The following is a 21,010-nucleotide window of genomic DNA, read 5'->3' on the forward strand; positions in this document are numbered from 1 at the left end:
TACATTAAACTAGCTTTTTTTCAAGTTCCTTATTTTGAGCTAGAATCGTCTCTAGAATGTTAATTTGACACAGAAAATTCTTTATTATAAAAATCTTCTGGTAAAATCCCAAGCAAGGCTGTAGGTAATTTTGTAAATACAAAGACGTTTTTTATAGTGCCTATAAAAAACGGTGTCATACAATACAAATGGCCTATGATAGGCCAATACACAGACTAAATTACCAACGGCAGGCCAGTAAACATGTTAGTTCACCAATTGTAGGCCAATATGACGTCATTTTCATAGGCACTACAAAAAAGTTTCAAATACAAACTGTAGGGCAAACTGAAGAAAGTATTATTATGAGTGAATTCTATATATCTAATCCATATAGACAATTAGATAGACATAGTACGTAAAATATCTACACTGCATTGATCATAAAATAATTTTATTTCTACAAGTTTATGGGTCATCCCTTTGCAGGAATCTTAAGGGATAAGACAATGGCCGATAAATTGATGTACATCCCAATTTATGACACACAAAATTACCCCCATTGTAATATTAAAATTAGTGGTTGAAAAAAAGCAACCAATCAAAATTCAATAAAAGTTCCCTAGGTAGTTGAGCCAACTAATAAGAAAACTATACTATAAAACCTAGGAGACTAGAATATTTGCTTTAAGCTATAAAAATTGGAAAGAATTTTAATGAATATAATAGATTTGAAATCTGCATAAAATTTTAAGGATTTTTTTATAAAATTCGTTTTTTATATAATTCATTATTTAAAAGCGCAAATCCAATTTAAGTTCATAAATTTTGACCAATAGGATAGGTGGATTGGAAACTGCCTGCGCTCTAATTGGTTGAATGATGTACGTCACTTAAGCTTCTCCAATCAGGGCGCAGATAGTTTTCAATCCACCAATCACAGATGTCAAAATTATTTAACTTAATTTGTATTTGCGCTTATAGATAAAGAATTATACAAAAAACGAATTTTATAAAAGTTCCTTAAAATTTTATGCAGATTTCAAATCTATTATATTCATTAAAATCCTTTCCAATTTTTATATCTTAATTTGCATATCTTATTATACGTCTACAGAATATATAACCAGAGAGAGAGAGAGAAGACAATGGGCTGTTTATTACACTAGACCCCAAAGTTTTATAATAATGTTTTCTTATTCTTTTGGGGTGTTCAAACGTTTCAACCACTAATTTCAATCCACAGAAGGGGTAATTTTGTGTATCATCATTCAAGATGTACATTTATTTATGTGTCATTGTCTTATCCTGATATATAGCAGAAATAAATAACCGGATTTATTTCTAAGAAGATTATCACTTATCAAAATATGTTTATTGTGCAAATACTAAATAAATACCTTACGCTTTTACACAAAGTACTCTGTAGAGCGCTGATTACCCCCCCCCCCCCCAATCCTTAAAAATTAAATTAATGAAAGGCTTAGTTTTTAGTTTGTTTGTTTATTACTTTAAGTCAGAGGTGGATTCTTGGTTTTGTGGAAAATCCTCCAAAATCACATAAATAATCTACAAAAATTAAATAAAATCTTATGTTAATAACCCTTCCATGATTTTATTTGATTTTTTTTACATTTTTTTTTATGTTATTTTGGAGGATTTTTCCACATAACCAATTTTGGTGGGGCAGCGATCCTATTTTTTTTTTAAGAATCCACCTCAGTTTACTTTAAGTTGGCCCCGCAGGTATATATCTCATAGGGTTAGCTCACCTGCAAGATTAGGTAATGAGCATAGGAAATAACTTTAAATATTTAGAGGGGGGGGGGGGGGGGTATTTGTGCTCAGCTGGCAAGTTATGTGAAAGCATTAAATACTTTATCCAGCTGAACCTAGATGCTTGTATTGACATTTATTTTCAGTCGTATTTGCCAATGATCTGAAGCGAAGACAATGGCCGATACATTGATGTGTATCTTAAATAAAAATTAACCCTTCTGTAGACTAAAATTGTGGTTGACACTAAACTTAGTGAACCAACCAATCAAAATTTATTAAAAGTTCACAAAGTTGTTAAGCCAACGAATAAGAAAACGTTATCATAAAATCTTGGGGACCAATGTGAAAAACAGCCCATTGTCCCCTCTTTCTTGCGTATTTACAAGAACTTTACTCATAATACACTTTTTATAGCTTATTTTACTGATGTTAATGTCGCAGTTGTGTTGATATATTACCCACTACAAAGTCTTACAGTGCCAATTATTAATTAGAGAAGGGAAATTATAAATATTTATTAAAAATTCTTGCGGCAATAGTACAAAAAAAGGATTACTATTATCAAAAATAAAAGCTTTCTTAACGATTAGATCTGTTGTTAATTTATCGACATATTACAATAGTCATACTGGTCATGGGCCAAATCTAGGGAGCCGTGCCTCAGCCGCGCCTCAGCCGCACATGAGCCTAAAATTTAAATCTGCTATTGTAAAAAAAACTATTTTTTGAAAAGATGAATTGTCTGTTTAGCTGAATTTTAAAGTTATAATGTGACGATTTCACTGAGACTTACGCGCGGTTGCCGACCCCAGGCTTAATCCTTAAAAAAATCTTAGTTCAGCCTAAAAGTAGGGGTTCAATATCCTTCGCTTTCATAGATATAAATGACTTCTGAATGAAACCCCAACTAAATTTTTATTTGGCGATTTTTATTTATTGGCGATAGGTTATTGATTAAATAGGTTATTAAATCGACAAAGTCAAACATAGAAACTCAGCTTATACCAACAAAGAAACTAATTTGGGGGAAAAATCACGAAACCTATACGTTATTTTCAGCTGTTGTTGGGGGGGGGGGGGCACACTTAGTAGAAATGACGACCTTTGTATCTGCCCCTCAAATATAATGTTGTACTTGAATTACTGATATTACAGATAACCTTAATCAAAGAAAAGCTTCACTTTACAAAAGAGAAAATATTTTGCAAATTTTATTATTGAAATCATTAAAAATTTATTTGTTTAAGAAAAAAACTTTAAGGATGTGGGATAATCGTATTACATAAAGTAGTAAAGTTTTTTTTGTCTGAAACTTAAGATCTCAATATCTACTGATACTCTAATTAGCCAAGCTTCAAATAGGTCATTTGATGGGCTATTTTGTTTTCAGATTTAGTCTTTGGATAGTTTAAAGTTTTTTTCTAGTCCCTCTCTGAACTTTCGAATTCAGAGCCACTAAATGCTAGAAACGTAGCCGTTAGTAATACATAAAACAAAATAGCCAGGAATAATGTATAACCAATAAGGGAAATAAATCTAAAATAATATTTGGGGGGCAAATGGAGAGGTCGTCAATTTTATGATGTGTTGCCCCCCAATGACAGCTGGAAAATACGTATAGGTTTCGTGATTTTTACAACTCAATCAAGATTTAATACTACCATCTATAATTATGAAGCTATTGAATTGAAGAACTAATTAAGTCATGTACAGTCCTAATTTCCTTCCCTTCCTTTCCTCTAAGAGAAATACTGAAATTACTTAATTTGTTTTTCACTATTTTCTACAAATATATGAAAAATTTAATAATTTAGAAGTCCAAAATTTAATTTGATATATTTGGCGGCGGATCTTCTTATCAATAAGTTCTGTTTGTATGTTCGATTGTACTTCCGTCAATAAACTATCTTTGAATGTTTTAATTTTTACATATTCAAACAGCAACTCAAACAATTCCTTATAAATTCACAAAGATTTTCTGAATAAAGCTACTGTACAACAGTACTGTAACATTGTCTACTATTCTTGCTACAGCTGCGATGATAATAAACATAATTATCCTTGTTTAGGAATTGTTTGGCCGCTGCTCACTTTGGTTACCCTGACATCCAACACACTTATCATCTTGGTCTTAACAAGGTAAGGACATTTCCAGTATGGCTTCGAAACCAATTAATATCCGCAGGCTTAGAACCAGTTCTCAGCCGTACGGTATAATCATGTATAGTAGCCTATTTTGGACAATTTTTCACGAATATAAAAATAAGATCATAAAATTAAACCAGTTTTTTATCCCAGATCTTTGGCCCTCGAGGCTGAGATGCCGAAGGCACGGGCTAAAAAATAGTTTTAATCTTATGATTGTACATTTTTATATTCGTGGATTTAATACGAAGCTAGACATAGTTTTGTCGTATGGATGAGAACCAGTACTAATCCACCGGATATTAATCGGTTTCGAATTAATACGAGAAATAATTATTATCATTTTTATTTTATCTTGTACTTTCTCGTTTAATCTAGATTTTTATTGAAAAACAAGAACGATTACGTTAGTAGTGCTAGAAATTATTCAAATTAATGTTTTAGACAATTGACTATGGGTATGAAAATTTTCAAATTAATTCAATCACATTTGTCACGAAGAGCCGAAGGCCCTGGCAACAAAAGAAAAATTAATCTTGTGATTTATATTTTCATTCTTACGGGTACTTTCAACAAAAATATACTTAATGTTTGTTTTTTCTTCTATGGTTTAGAAAGAACCAGTTTGTAAACGGCGGAATTATTCAAATTCTGAGTAGCTTCGCTACTAAAAGCTAAAAAGTTGAAACCTAGTTTTATATAATTTAACATTCCAAAGCGAATCCGCCAAAATATTCCAAAGATTCCTTTTGTAGGTGTTCCATTATTTACCACACAATATTAAATGCGCAACTCAATATCTTAATATATTATTCTTAATACTAGCGGCTACGCCCCTAGAAGCCTCTAGGTGACTGGTGGGATGAGGAATGTCGACCTCATCCCATTTTAAATTTGAGTTAAAAAATATTTTTTTTTTAGGGGGGCGCGGAGGGGGGTGAAGACACCCTCTCTAAAAATAGTTTAAAACCTTCCCAGGACCTATAAGAAGCTTCACTGTAAAGGAGAACAATATTGGTTCAGCGGTTAGCGAGATCCTTCGGGACAAACAAAAAACACTTACTTTATTCTTAAAATACATACACGTATCATTTCCAGGGTTCCTAGGGACATCTAAAGGACAAAAAAGGACTATTTATGTTAATCAAATTTCCCCTTCAATTAAACTCCTTATTTGTACAGCCCAATTAAAGACCCCAAATTTTTTTCCCAATAAATAAGAGAACGGTTTTTTTAACAGAATAATATATGCAGTTCAATGCTTCGTTTATCCCCAGTAATATAAAAATTTTAAAGTGATATTGGGCTATGAAAATCATTTTTGTTGAGATAATAATTAATTTTAATATTAACGCTCTTATGATAATGATAGTAGGATGTTTATCTTTTTGTTTTCATGTCAAGAATTTAAGGGGATAAGACAATGGCCTATAAAATGTTATACATCCCCAATTATATCACACAAAATTACCCCCTCTGTGATTAAAACATTTAAACACTCAACTAAATACAGCAACCGATCAAAATTCAAAAAGTCTCCAAGGTTAAAAACACAGCAAATAAGAAAACGTTATTATGAAGCTTTGGGGACTAATTTAATAAACAGCTCAATGTCCCCTCCCTCCCTAGCTATTTTGAGTTCGGCTCCTTTAAGTACAAGTGATTTTAAATTTTTTGAAGTTTTTTTTTGTGAGGTTGTGATAACACATCAATTATATTCTATCTTTGATCTATTCAATATGTCTGTAAAGTATTTATCTATTTATCTTTAAATATTTCTATTAATGGTTGTTCACCTTTCATTGTAAATTTTTCAAATGGTTGTTAGTTTTAAAGCATCTCCGCGGATATTGAAATAAAAAAAATATAATATAATATAATATAATATAAAATTTAATAAATTAAACTAGAATTAATTTTATGATTTTTATTTTTATTTTCGTGGAAAAATGTCTGTAATTCGATGCTGTTCTTGATTTTGTAGTATAACTAAGAACTGGTATTAATCCTACGGATATTAATCGGTTTCATATCTATACTGGAAATAAACTTATCTACCTATCAAAGCGAGACTTTCATGTGTAGCTTAAAAAAAAGTTAGGGGGGGGGGGGGGGGCGATAACTATAGAAAGATAATATTACTTCTCTTTTCTTATTTGTTCAAACCAATTTCTAGACAAAATTTGTTTTAAGAAATAATTAAAATAAGAAAAATAACATTCCAAAAAACAAAACAAAAAACCGCTATCTTGTAACATACATCTATTCATACAAAAGCTTTGCGTTTTAAAAGTAGACTCAAAATAAATTTAAATTTTATGAAATATTTATACCTAATGGTGATCTGACAAGATAGTTAAAACCCATAGTTATCAATATTATTAATAAAATGTATTAAATAAATTAAGCTAAATTGATGACTAATGATATAAAAAAAAATATTACCTCTGAAGACGCCTAATAACAATGTAGGGCAAGACCTGTTTAGAAATTACATCCCTACCATTACAGACAACCAAGCCTTTGAGTGCACCACCTTTAATGGAAGTCCTATCTGTGCATGGTAATGAGTTGCACCCGTTTAGGATCACGGCATTCCCCATAATATTACTATTTATAAATGTCGCGCATCTGACATAGTAGCAGTAGCTTTATCTTTGTCTAGCAGTAAATTATTAGCTACTCAAACAAAAAGTAACGGAATCATGATTTCAGCTATCTATCTTAAATCTTAAAATTCACATTTATGGACGGCCAATAAAGGTACTAAGAAAGAGAGGGAATGTCTCATTGAGCCAATAGGAGAATCGCATCGGTACATACATTTAATTTCATTGGTTGAAATCTTGTTACGAATGCATGTTTTTTTTTCATTTCATACATAGATAAAAGTCAGCTGTAAACAGTATATTTTCTTAGTAGAAAGCTTTGCGGAATCAGAATTAATTGCCCAAAAATTTCGTTTAAATTTAAAAGCTTCGAAACGAGGTGGATTCTTAAAAAAAAAAGTTAGGCTGGCTACTCGCTGGTGAGGCAAAATTATTTTTGTGAAAATCCTCCAAAATCGAATAAAAAATTTTACAAAAATTAAATAAAATCTTAAAAGGGTTATTAACATATGATTTTGTTTAATTTTTGTAGATTTTTAATGTGCTTTTGGATGATTTTTCACAAAAATAATTTTGCCTCACTATCGAGTAGCGAGTCTATAATTTTTTAAGAATCCACATCAGCTTGAGTCGAAAGTAAACAATACTTTTGTCTGCTAGAAATGTTCCTTCTTAGATTTGACGATAAAAGGGTTCATAATATGCTTCTATTCTACTATTTCTATTGGACGGCCGGACGGACAAACAAAACAGATGAGTAGCTACTGAAATATAAAGTAAAAATATTAAATTAGTGCCTGTCATCGCCACACATTTTAAAAAAGAAATATTAAAGTCACAGGATTGTATACTCAAACTCTAGAAATTTATTAAGGTATATTCCAGGGACTAAGATTATTGGTTGAAAAGTTTAGACAACTGATTAAAGTGGTTATAAAATGTTGCAGCAGTGTAATTTTTAGTCCAATGTCCCCTACCACCCTTGCACCTTTTCTATTTATGTAAGTTGTTTTTTAATAGTTATTTCTCGCTTCGTATTTACAACTATAAGATTAAAACCAGTTTTTTTCGCCCCGAGATACCGAAGGCACGGGCTAAATAACTGGATTTAATCTTATGATTGTACATTTTCCTATTCGCAGAAAACTGGATATAATACGATGCTAGACATAGTTTTTTCATATGTATGAGAACCGGTTCTAATCCAACGGATATTAATCGGTTTAGAATGAGTACGAGAAAAAATTTACCTTTTGACTGCAGGACTTTTGTTAAAAATTCCCAATAAAATTATGGTAATATGTTGAGACTAATATTATTGCCATTCCAATTCTTTTTAGTGGCATAACTACTCTTTTATTATGATATGCGTTTGTATGTCAGTTATAACGTCATAGGGTATAAATATCTTTGTTTCAATAAAAATAGAGAGGGGACAATGGGTTGTTTATTACAATAGTTACCAAAATTTTATGTTACAGTTTTCTTATTCGTTGACTTAAAAACTTTGGGGTCTATAGTGAATTTTGAATGGTTGGTTGAGTGTTCAAACGTTTTAACAACTGATCTTACAGTAATTTTCTGAATCGCCAACTTATATTACATTGATTTATCGGTCATTGTCTTATCCTTTTAGATCTCTGGTTTAAATCATATTTCTCTACCTTTGAAAGTTTAATCATGAAAATATTTTGAAGGAAATTTAAATTATAAATTTCTACTTTGACATACAAATTAATATACTTTAGTAGTTCAATAAATTTAAACTAAAATTGTAAAAGATTTTTTTTAAAACAAGGATAATTTTGTCTTTAAGCATCGCAGCTTTTGTCATAGAACAGTTAACTAATATACAGTAAATGTAATGTTTAAATTATAATAAGTTAACCATTTAGCACATGAAAATAGGTAACTTTATCAATTAAAAACATATCTTTTATACAGGGACGTCATTTTTTATAGGGGGGGGGGGGGGGATAAAATGAGGGGTTTCAAAGGGTTAAGGGGGGTAATCTAATGTATTTTTTAAAATTTTGATAGGGGTAAAATAAGGGATTTCAAAGTTTTTGGGGGGATAAACAATAAACATTAAACATCCCTCTGCCCCTTCCCATTAATGTAAAACTTTGGGGACTAGTGTAATAGATATCCTATTGGCCCATTCCTTCCTGGAATCAAACGCATGTTATTTGGAGCAGCGAAAAGACTGTGCTGCACTTTTACAAATCATAAAAAGAATACTTTTACAGAAAAATATATCTTTTTTTAATTGACTTGTTTTTTGAAGAAAAAAAAGTTAGAAATGTTATTTTTTCTAAATCTGTGCGAGATACACAAAAATATGCATTAACATTTTTTTTGACAAATTGCCACAATTTAAAAATTTACAATTCAAATTAGTTAATGTCAAGCCTTTTTACGTAAATCTTTTCTTTTTTTCTTTTAAAATGAGGATAAATGTACCTAATATCTGATTTTTACATTTAAAAAGTTTAGAGCATGATTTGGTTAAATGGAATCTACATAAAAAAATTAGACAATCTTGGAGAACATAGAGAATATTATCTCTGAAAAAAAAAAAAAAATCGGCTAAAAAGCCGTTAAAGATAATGCCCATTGGTGGGGGGGGGGGGGGGACGAGACTAAACTTTTTAGGAAGTGTCCTTGTAGACCTAACGAACGGACATATTTTGGAAAGTAGATTCGCTACTGAAAATATTTTTTTTAAAAAACCAATCTGATGTATTTATTTGTTATAAAATCAAATTGTTTATATTTCCAAATAACATTTCTATAAATTTCTACCCATAAAAAAATTGGTGTACATGATTTTTTTGTGTCTATCAATACAAATTTTGATGTTACCTAATATATTTATGTGCAAGGAGAAGTGTTTAGTCAGCGTATTACACAAAATTATTCCATGTCACTCTCGTTTCTAATGCAATTAAGACATTTTGTTGTGTCACCAATAATGTCAAGTTGTGTTCCAGGAGTCCCAAACATCGGAGTGGACAAACACAAGAGTGTTAAAATATTAATTTAATTAAGTATTTTTATACAGATTAGGTTAGGTTAAGATATGAATGTACAAATAAGCCCCCCGTAGGGGTTAGGCATTAAAAAACCTACAAGGTGGTCTAAAATAGGTTAGGTTAGGTAAGTGTCCACTCCGACGTTTGGGACTCCTGCGTTTGTCCTAGGCCCTTTTGGAGAAATTGATACAAAAGTACAATATTATAGTTGTCCCTTTTAAAATTTCTCAATATAATTTCATTCCATTTTAAAATTTTTACTTCAAAGCACCTATGTTGTAAATCAATAATGTCTGAAAGTTGGAGATTTTAGATTCGTACAATTATCGATGTTAACAAAGCATTTGACTTAAATTTAATAACTTTTATGAAACAAAATTCTTTTATATCTCCTGGTCGGCACTATTTGTAATCAGAAAGGGGTAATTTTGTGTATAATCATTGGGGATGTACATCAATTTATCGAGCATTGTCTTATTCCTTTAATTCCCTTCCTAGTCGGATATTATTAATTTGAAATAACACTGAAAGGTAATAACATTTGTTTACAATTTTTGGGAGGTGGTCAAAATTATAAAAATTTGTCTTTGATTTGAATTAATAAAATGGGTACACCGACAAACGTCCTACCGCGACAAACGTCCTAATGCGACAAACCTCCTAAACGACAAACCTCCTAAACGACAAACGTCCTAAAGGGACAAACGTCCTAATGCGACATCTCTTTAGTAAAACGTCCTAAAAAATTTCAAAAATTATGAAATGAAAAAAATCTTCCAAATTTAAGGACAAAATCCTCTAATGATAAAAATATTTAACAATATCAAATTCAAAATGGCGATAAAACACAGGAAAAAAAATATTTTTTAAATCGAATAACTTTAACCATAGGCTAAATTTTACAAATCTGTCCGTCAGTTTTCCCAAAGTCTGTGTTGGCTGTCACAAACAGAATGGTTTCAAACCCAATACAACCGTGCATTACAAAAATAAACCTTTAATTTTCTAAATTAAAAAAATATATATCTATTTTCTTTTATTTTAGAACATTTTTAAATTAAATTTGGAAGATTTAATTTTTTTAAAAAAATTAGGACGTTTTACTTAAGAGATGTCGCATTAGGACGTTTGTCGTTTAGGATGTTTGTCGTTTAGGAGGTTTGTCGCATTAGGACGTTTGTCGTATTAGGACGTTTGTCGGTGTACCATAAAATGTCTTGTTGCATTGAGGGTGAGTGTGTTGTTTATATTTGTGTTTACAAGAGAGGGTGATAAAGATCTGAGAAAAAAATCATAGATATGCTTTCATATTAGCGAAGCTACTCTATAATTTACTTTGTCGGTCCGTTAGTCCGTAACACTATAGGAAAATGGGATTTTCTCGGCTGCTTTTAAGATAAAAGGTATAATTTTTAATGCAGAACCAAATAAAGTTGTTTCAGAGCATTTCCTTATTTCTAAACATTCACAATTGAAACTAAATTACTACTTATTCTACTAATAACATAATAATTATTGATATTAATCTGTGTCCTTGTATATATACATGACCTTGTTCTTTGTATGACCCAGTAGTTAGCTATATACATAAGTTTGTCCTACAATTAATAGAGCTACATTAGACTATCATTTATCATAATATAAGAGTAAAACAATAGAGGGGGAAGGGGTAAAATTAATGTATGTCCCCACTCCGTGGACCCTGTACCAATTTTCAATTGGTTCTTTGAATATCAGCCAATAACGTTGTAATTATTAACACAGCCAAGTCGCTACAAAAGAGGAGTAAGCAATTTGCTAGCAGACGAAAAAGGTCCCCAAGACCGGAACTAGGCAGTTGTCTGGGTTATACGTCTATACTTATCACATTTGTTATTATGTAATTTTTTTGGATTTATGTAAAAACAAATTTACAGCTTATTTTCTATACTTTGCTGGTCTATCATTTGTCCCAAACTAGTGCAGTGCATGTAGTGCTTAGGGTGTGAAATAATTTTCACCAAGATTCTCAAATAAGATACATTAGTTTATCAATTTGAGTTTATGTTTAATGATGTGTAAGCGAAGGAGAAGGAGCAGTATGTGCTGTAGTAATAATTCTAATTTATAATTATATTATGACGTATAACAACTTGCGGAAGTGATGTCACTCTGTAGTTTGTATATATTGAATATAATATTAATGACCCATAACAGATTACTCAATTCTTACGCTAAGGTACAAATATTCTAAAAACAAACAGCCTCTAAAGGATGGGTAAAACACATCAGAGAGGAAGGGGACATTTGGTTGTTTATTATATTAGTCCCCAAAGTTTTGTAATAATGTTTTCTTATTCGTTGTCACAACAACTATGGGGATTTTTCTTGAATTTTTATTTTTTGGTTCATTAAGTTGAGTGTCCAAATGTTCAATCACTAATTGTAATCTACAGAGTTAGTTTTAAGTATCATCATTGGGGATATGCATCAATTTATCATCCACAGTCTTATCCCTTTAAATCCCTGAAACAACACGGCCTCATTACATCATGAGTCATTTGGGATAAGACAATAAACGAATAATGATAAAATTATCCTTCTTTAAAATTATTGGTTGAAAAGTGAAAACATTGCTACATTTAACCAACCTTTTGAGTATTAATAAAAGCACCATTAAATTTCAATCTACGAATTTGATAAATCACATTGTATGAAAAACATCTTTCCAGGTTTGTTAGACCTGGCCTTTCTGGTTTCAATTTTATGATTTTTATTTTAATATTCGTGAAATATTGTCTGTAATACGATGCTATACATGATTTTCCAGTATGGCTAAGAATCGGTTGAAATCCAGCGGATATTTATCGGTTTTGCAGCCATACTGGAAAAAATAGTTTAATCTTACTTATGAACAAGAACGAATAAGTTGCTAAACAGCAAAGATGAGCGGACAAAAAGTGATATCCAATTTATATAAAAAAACAGCAGAATTTTAGTGCACAATAATACAATTTGTTAATAAATCATTAAATATGCTATTGTTTCTCGTGTCTTATGCTCATATTTTTTTTTAAGCGAAGCTTTTCTGTGGTCAGTCCGTCCGTCCGTCCGTAACGAATAGCTTTTTTCGTTAATTTAGGCCTGTTAGAATTGTCCTATCGATTTTAAACTTTGCATGGTGATTCCTTTAGTAGTTAGGTACAATTTAGAAAGCATATCAACTCTATAATCATTACCAGAATGTCCATACGTCCATTTTAAACATGATGATTTTTTTACTTTTTTAACAACAAATTTTTATGTTATCTAATAAACGACCGATTGGTTTGATTTTTGGTATACAGATTCCTAAGACAACAAAGTACAATATTACAAGCGAAGCAACTCTATAATCAAGTCCTAAAAATGTAAGTATGTCCATAAACATTATTCTGTATCAACAAATGTACTTACAATTTTGCTTTGACTCTTATTCTGATTATTCAGTTGTGACACTATACAAGTGTTAATGTCCGTTTGTCCTACCGTTTCAGTGCTTCGCTTTTATGGATGTTGTCATCCTTGTTAAGATAATGAATGTTATAGAAATTTTAAAATTTTACTTAACTTTCTCTTACATAGTATGGACATAATCTGATAATTTTGTTTGTCATAATTAGGAATATTTATTAATCATCGCCTAACAACTTATATCTTAATATACCTGGGGAAAACATATCTCGTTGTGCTTTATAGATGAGAGAGAGGGGACATTGGGCTGTTTATTACAATAGTCCTCAAAGTTGTATAATAACGTTTTCTTTTTCGTTGACTTAACAACTTTAGGGACTTTAAATTAAATTTTGATTGGTTGGTTCATTTAGCATGTTTCAACCACTTATTGTATTTAAAAAAAAGGGTTATTATTTTTGCGTATCATCATTGAGGATGTACAATTTAATGGCATTTGTCTTATCCCTTTCGATCTCTGTTTATAGATACTCATAAAAAAGTTAAACAAACAAGAAACCCATAAATAAAGCCATGAATAAAGGCGGGACAAAAAATAAAGTTTTAGTTTAATTCATATGCTAATCTAGTTAACAAACATTAACCTACTTCTTGCACGAGTAAAAGAATCGGTATAAAGCTAAAAAAAATCAACTATTTTTGAGTGTCTACTTTTTACACTAGTGGTTCTATTCCCCCTTTGACACTTTTATGTTTGTTTTAATGTTTTTGGGAGGGTGTCACACCCCCCCCCCCCTACTTACAAATTAGCCTCAAACCATTACAGAAAATGATGGAACAATCAATCAAAACTTTTATGAAATTTTAGCGGACACACACATTTGGCATTTTAAAACATACCCATGAACTCAATGTAACTTCCCTTAAATTTTGACATTTATAATATCATACAATTATTAACTATTTTTAAAGCGTCCGTCAGTTTTGGCTGTTTTCAACCGCCAATATAAGAGATATGAAGCTTTTTCAGCAGTTTTGCCTAAAACTGCACCTATATAGCCGTCAGATTCATAACTAATTGACGAATTTAAAAGCGAATCTTTATATAAAATATGGGTCGGTCCGTCCGTAACGATTAGCTGTTTTCGTTAATTTAGGCATGTTAGAATTGTCCTATCGATTTCAAACTTTGCATGATGATTCCTGTAGTAGTTAGGTACGATTTAAAAAGCGTAACAACTCTATAATCGTTACAAGAATCGTCCATTTTAAACATGTTGATTTTAACTTTTAAACAACAAATTTTTATGTGATATAATATCCGATTTATCTGATTTTTTGAGTACTGATTCTCTATAATCAAGTTTAAACAAATTAAGTATGTCCTTAAACAGTATTCTGTATTTAAGAAGTTTTACAATAGAATTACATATAATTTTGTCAAAACCTTAATATTTATATCTTGCTTTTCAGTTCTGACACTCTTCAAGAGTTTATGTTCGCCTGTCCTACCATTTTAGAGCTTTGCTTTTGTGGATGTTGTCATCATTGCATTGTTTTAAAAAATCATTACATATTTTTACTCTTAAGATTTAAAATTGTCCCCAAATTCTTGAATTTAGGATAATGTTAGTTTAATGCATCTGTAATGTGAATTTTATACATTTACTCAACAAAAATTACATCAAGATAATTTAAAACTTCTTAAAAACCATTTTGCATTCTTGTCTGCTGTAAGATTCATTTACAATTTGTTTAAAAGAAAAGGTTTTGCAGTTGAATTTTCATATATCTTCCAGCATGGCTTCAAAACCGATTAATATCCGCTGGATTAAAACCGAGTCTCAGGCATACTGAAAAATCATGTATAGCATCGTATTACAGACAATTTTCTACGAATATTAAAATAAAAATCATAATATTAAAACCAGCTTTCTTAGTATGGGCTTTCGGCCCTCGGGTATAGCAAAACTAGTTTTAATCTTATAATCTTTTATTTCAATATCCGCGGAAATCTGTCTATAATATTATGATGATCGCAAATAACTAATCTAACAAAGACAGTTTATAATATAAATTATTTAGACCATAACAAATATTCTAAACAAAATAATTTTACTCTAATTTTACTAATTATTAAAATCAGATAATTATATTGTGTATTGTGTGTGCCTCTGTTGAGAGATGTACTTTGTAAACCATGACATTTATAGTCATTTTTCCATTTCTGGGTTTTCAAGATGTACCTACAGCCATGTCCTAGTTCAAGAGAGGTTGCGCACAAAGATCTAATGGGATAAGACAATATCAGATAAATTGATGTACATTCTCAATGTTGATACACAAAACTACCGACGAAGCCCAATCTGTCCCACTTTTGAGCAAGACGATTCCCTTTTCTCTCATCTCTTTTGAAGATATTTTCTTCCTCCCCTTCCCTTTTTCTTTTCCCTTTATATGACGTCATATAGGAATCGTCTTGCTCAAAAGTGGGACAGATTGGGCTTCGTCAAACTACCCCTTCTGGAGATTAAAATTAGTGGATGGAACGTTTGAACACTCAAGTTAATGAATCAAGCAATCAAAATTCACTAAAGTCCCTAAAATTGCTAATCCAAGAAAACGTTATTATAAAACTTTGGGGACAAGTGTATTAAACAGCCCAACATTGTTCCCTCTCATTCTGGATCTCGCAACAAAAGTTGGTGTAACATCACTTCTAAATATATAAAATGATGATAAACAAAATTACCCCCTTTTGTAGATAACCGTTTGCACCAATTAACCAACCAATAAAAAATCATTAAAAGTCCCCAAAAGTTGTTGAGCCAACGAAAAATAAAACGGTATTAAAAAACTTTGAGGACTTGTGCATAAAACAGCCCAACGTCCCCTCCCTTCCGGGCAATTTGTATTAGTTTGCGGTGCGGATGACTTGATAATGTGATATATTTTAAGTTATGTAAATTAAAACGGTACCCAAAGTGTTATAACCGCGTTATTCTATTCGTTGGTTCAAGAACTTTGGGCACTTTTATGGCATTAGTTGTTTTCAATACCAATATTGTCTTAACTCATATACCAATAATTTTAACAGTAGAAGTAATATTGCTTATAATCATTGTGGATATATATACATCAATTTATTGTCCATTGTGTTATCCCTTAAGATCCCTGATTTGATGATTTAGTTAGTGTTGTTGTATAATTAATCCATATTGGCAGCCAACCTTCATTAACATTCAACAGAACTCAGGGAGGATGTGGACGCTAATCTACAACCCCTTCCTTCCCCCCCCCCCAAAAAAAAATCACGTCACCAAAAACACTAATTTATAATAATGGGTATAGTACCTTTCGTGACAATGACTCTTAAGCGGCGTTTCTTCGTATTTTCAGCATAGCTTTTCTTCTATTTCTAGCCCCTGGGGGGCTATAATCATTCGGGGCAATCACTCAACCTAACTTAATCTAACCTTACCTAAATAACTTATAAAAAACTACTGTGAAAATACGATGAAACGCCCCTTAAGAGGCGTTGCCACGAAAGGGACTATACCAAAAAAATTAAGTGGTGTACGGTATTTTATCGTTCATAAACCTATCCCTTAATTTAGAACCTAGATTATTATCAGATTTAATTACTGGTGAATAATTGTATAATATTACCTTTAGATCTCATAAGACAGAGGTGGATTCTTAAACAACTTTTTGGCTCACAGGATCACTAAAATCAGAGAGGCTCGCTAAAAATTTTTGTAAAAAAGCCTCCAAATCGCATAAAAAATCTACAAAAATTTAATGAAATCATAAAAGGGTTATTATCATAAGATTTTTGAGCCAGTGAGCCAAAAATTTTTTAAGAATCCACCTCAGGTTGACACAATTTGATTAGTCCAACTGTAGGAAAATCCAGAGACGTCCAAGCTTTTTTTAATCAAGGGGATAATCTATGAAAAAGGGGTAAATAGTGGATGCTCTTTATAGTGCCTAGAAAAAATGACCAATGATAGGCCAATACTTAGACTAAATTACCAATGGCAGGCCATGTCAATATACATTTTAATTGACCAATGGCAGGCCAGTATGAGGTCACTTAAAAGCTTATACACAGTGTAATAGTTTAAGCCAATCACCAAAATTTTTTTTAAAGGGGTTTAATTATTATTGTACTTAGGTAAATATCACCTAATATTTACCTAATTTGTAAGATCAAGGACTAAAATCCCTGAGAGGGAGGGGCAATGGGCTGTTTATTACACTAGTCCCCAAAGTTTTATAATAACGTTTCCTAATTTGTTGGCTTCACAACTTTCGGGACATTAGAGAATTTTGATTAATTGGATTATTAAGTTGAGTGTTCAAATATTTCAAACACTATGCTTACGTTACCGAAGGGTTTATTAAGTGTTTCATCAATTTATCCGCCATTGTCTTATCCCTTCAGATGCCTGCTTAAAACCATGTATCCATTAGTTCCTAAATCAAATGTATAATTTAAACATCTCAAATTTGCATAAATTTGAATATTATTTGTTGGAGAATATAGACAAACAATTGTTAATGGATAGATTTAGATTTGGATGGACAAATAGACAAACTTTGTATTTACAATATCTTTTCTCAAGAGATTCAGTTTACCCAGGGGAGGGAGCGGATTGTTTATTACACTAGTCCCCAAAGTTTTATAATGACGTTTTCTTATTCATTAACTTATTGACAACTTTTAAGATTTATTGAATTTTGATTGTTAGGTTTATTAAGTTGAATGACCAAATGTTTTAACTACTATTTGTAATCATCATTGGGGATTTAGATCGATTTATCGGCCATTGTCTTTTCCCTTTTGATTCCTGATTTACAATATCTTATCTCAAGAGATTGAGTTTACCCAGAGAGGGAGTGGACATTGGTCTATAAATTATACTGTTACCTAAAGTTTTACAAAGACAAACCCCAAACTGTCCCAGTTTTGAGCAAGACGATTCCAGTTACGTCATATACGTTTCGGGAAAGAAAAAGGGAAGGGGGAAGAAAATCTCTTCTCTTTTAGGAGATTTTCTTCTCCCCTTCCCTTTTTATATGACGTCACAGGAATCGTCTTGCTCAAAACTGGGACAGTTTGGGGTTTGTCTTTATAAACACTTTTTCTCATTTGCTGAAAATATTTGAGACTATTAAATCTTGATTAGTTTATAATAACGTTTTCTTATTCGTTGGCTTCACAACTTTAGGGACTATTATTTGAATTTTATTGGTTGGTGTCGACAAGTTTCAACCCCTAATTGTAATCTTAATAGGGAATAATTATCATCATTGGAAATACACATCAATTTATCGGCCATTATCTTATCACTTTAGACCCCTGCAGGTCCTATGCAGGTCTTATGCAGCATATGAATATTGTAGTGAAAAAAAGAGGTGTGAATATGTGATTTGATTGGCATTTCTCCCTTATTTTCATATTTAAGAAAATTGGAAATAAAGTTCATAAGAGGTTTGTCAGAATCATTTAAATCATCACTAGGCAATCCACAGCCGACGTTATTCTTATTACAATATGCAGTCGCAAAAAAACACCGCCGCTGAATCTGTAGATGAAATTTTTCGATAATCAGCAGCCACAGTTGAGCCTAAATAAATTTTTCTTCAAATCATAATCCCTCCTAATAAAATAAACAATAAAGTTAATTAACAATGAGGAAAACTATTATTTATACAAAAAATGTAATTACAAATAGTGATTCTTGTAAAAAAGTGTCAAGTATGGCTTCGAATCCGATTAATATCCGCCGTATCAGTATTGGCTCTCTGCTATAATGAATAGCATCGTATTACAGACAATTTTCTACGAATATTAAAATAAAAATAATAAAATTAATGCCAGTTTTGTTAGCCCGGGCCTTCGGCCCCTGCCATGGTGCTAAAAAAACTGGTTTTAATCTTAAAATGTTTCATTTCATTATCTGCAAAATGCTGTTTTAAAACTGATAAATAACTATTCTACTCTTAAATTATAGCTTCAATGTTTTGTGTGTTTTGCGTATTATATGTAAATCACTTGACGAGTGCAAATATTGCAATATCTAGCGATAACAAAATATGTTATATAGTTTAGATTTTAAGATAGAAATTAAATTTAGCCTCCAAAGAGTTGACATCAGCACGTTCAAACTAAAAGTAATTACCTTTTGAAAATATAGGATGACTCTTATATGCTGTAAAAGACCATTTAAACTTATATCCATGACGTACAGACAGTTGAACACCCCCTCAACCTATCGCTTTAGTAAATGACTATAAAAATTTTGTTTTTAGGCCTCTAATGAGAACCCCGACTAACTTGGTCCTCTTGGCTATGGCAGTGTGTGACCTCCTTACCATCACTTCACCTGCCCCTTGGTAAGCATCTATCTATCTATCTATCTAATGAGAACCCCCACTAACTTGGTCCTCTTGGCTATGGCAGTGTGTGACCTCCTTACTATTACTTCACCTGCCCCTTGGTAAGCATCTATCTATCTATCTAATGAGAACCCCCACTAACTTGGTCCTCTTGGATATGACAGGGTGTGACCTTCTTACCATCACTTCACCTGCACCTTGGTAAGGATCTATCTATCTATCTATCTATCTAATGAGAACCCCCACTAACTTGGTCCTCTTGGATATGACAGGGTGTGACCTTCTTACCATCACTTCACCTGCCCCTTGGTAAGCATCTATCTATCTATCTAATGAGAACCCCCACTAACTTGGTCCTCTTGGATATGACAGGGTGTGACCTTCTTACCATCACTTCACCTGCCCCTTGGTAAGCATCTATCTATCTATCTATCTAATGAGAACCCCCACTAACTTGGTCCTCTTGGCTATGGCAGTGTGTGACCTCCTTACCATCACTTCACCTGCCCCTTGGTAAGCATCTATCTATCTATCTATCTATCTATCTATCTATCTATCTATCTATCTATCTATCTATCTATCTATCTATCTATCTATCTATCTATCTATCTATCTATCTATCTATCTATCTATCTATCTATCTATCTATCTATCTATCTATCTATCTATCTATCTATCTATCTATCTATCTATCTATCTATCTATCTATCTATCTATCTATCTATCTATCTATCTATCTATCTATCTATCTATCTATCTATCTATCTATCTATCTATCTATCTATCTATCTATCTATCTATCTATCTAGGTATGTGTATCTGTTTACTATTGGTAACCACCTGAGCATGGAGTGGACAGGAAGCCTGTGCTATATATTTGACTTCATGGTGGAGACCACCCCCCAAATGTTCCACAGCTCCTCCAACCTTCTCACCCTTGGTAAGTAGCGAGGGAGGGAGGGAGGGGACATTGGAATGTAAGATATGCTGTCCCCCAAAAGTTCATATTATCTTATTCGTTGTCTTGATCGCTTTGGGGACTTTTATTGAATCTTGATTTGATGGTACATTTAATCAATTTTTAAACTTTATACCAATAACTGTATGGATGAAAAAAATACTGTTATACAATAATCTAATTTATTAAAAGTTATTGTATTGACTTAATTTGGAATTTTAAAAATAAATCACTAAATTTGACATATTGCTTTAAAAGTGTAGTACAAGCATCGAACTCGGACTATAAACATCCAGAACAGAAGGAGTCCTTGAAAGAGAGTTTTAGGGTAGCTGCGCCACTGATAAGTAACAAACAAGGTGTGTTCTAGTCAAAGATACTTTTCTTACTAAATTTATATACAAGTTTTTTTAACAAATCTTATGATAAGAATGTAAACTAAGAAAATTTATAAAGTTTTTATAACAAAATTTTAAATTCTTGAATGTTCCAAAGTTTAAAATCTGATTTCCTTTTTTGTGCTCTCCTGGTAAAATATCGTTACAATTTAACTAAAGTGTAAATAGATATTTATAGCATAGTATTATGAACACCTTTCCGCGGATAATGAAATAAAAGATAATCAGATTAAACCAGTTTTTATAGCCCTGAGGGTCTGTAACTGTAAT

General features: G+C 31.7%; 1 protein-coding gene across 1 annotated transcript in view; it reads left to right on the forward strand.

Moving 5' to 3' along the window:
* The window catches only part of LOC145318653 (sex peptide receptor-like), a 55,981-nt gene that overhangs the window by 11,603 nt on the left and 23,368 nt on the right, over nt 1–21,010 (forward strand). The window contains exons 4-6 of the mRNA XM_080160066.1: nt 3,828–3,897; nt 19,298–19,381; nt 20,194–20,324. Of these exons, the coding sequence (XP_080016192.1) occupies nt 3,828–3,897; nt 19,298–19,381; nt 20,194–20,324 (285 nt within the window). The remainder of the gene's footprint in view (nt 1–3,827; nt 3,898–19,297; nt 19,382–20,193; nt 20,325–21,010) is intronic.

The sequence above is a fragment of the Acartia tonsa genome, chromosome 5, assembly GCF_053477335.1.
Source record: "Acartia tonsa isolate MP-2025a chromosome 5, ASM5347733v1, whole genome shotgun sequence".
NCBI classification, from domain to species: Eukaryota; Metazoa; Arthropoda; class Copepoda; order Calanoida; family Acartiidae; genus Acartia; species Acartia tonsa.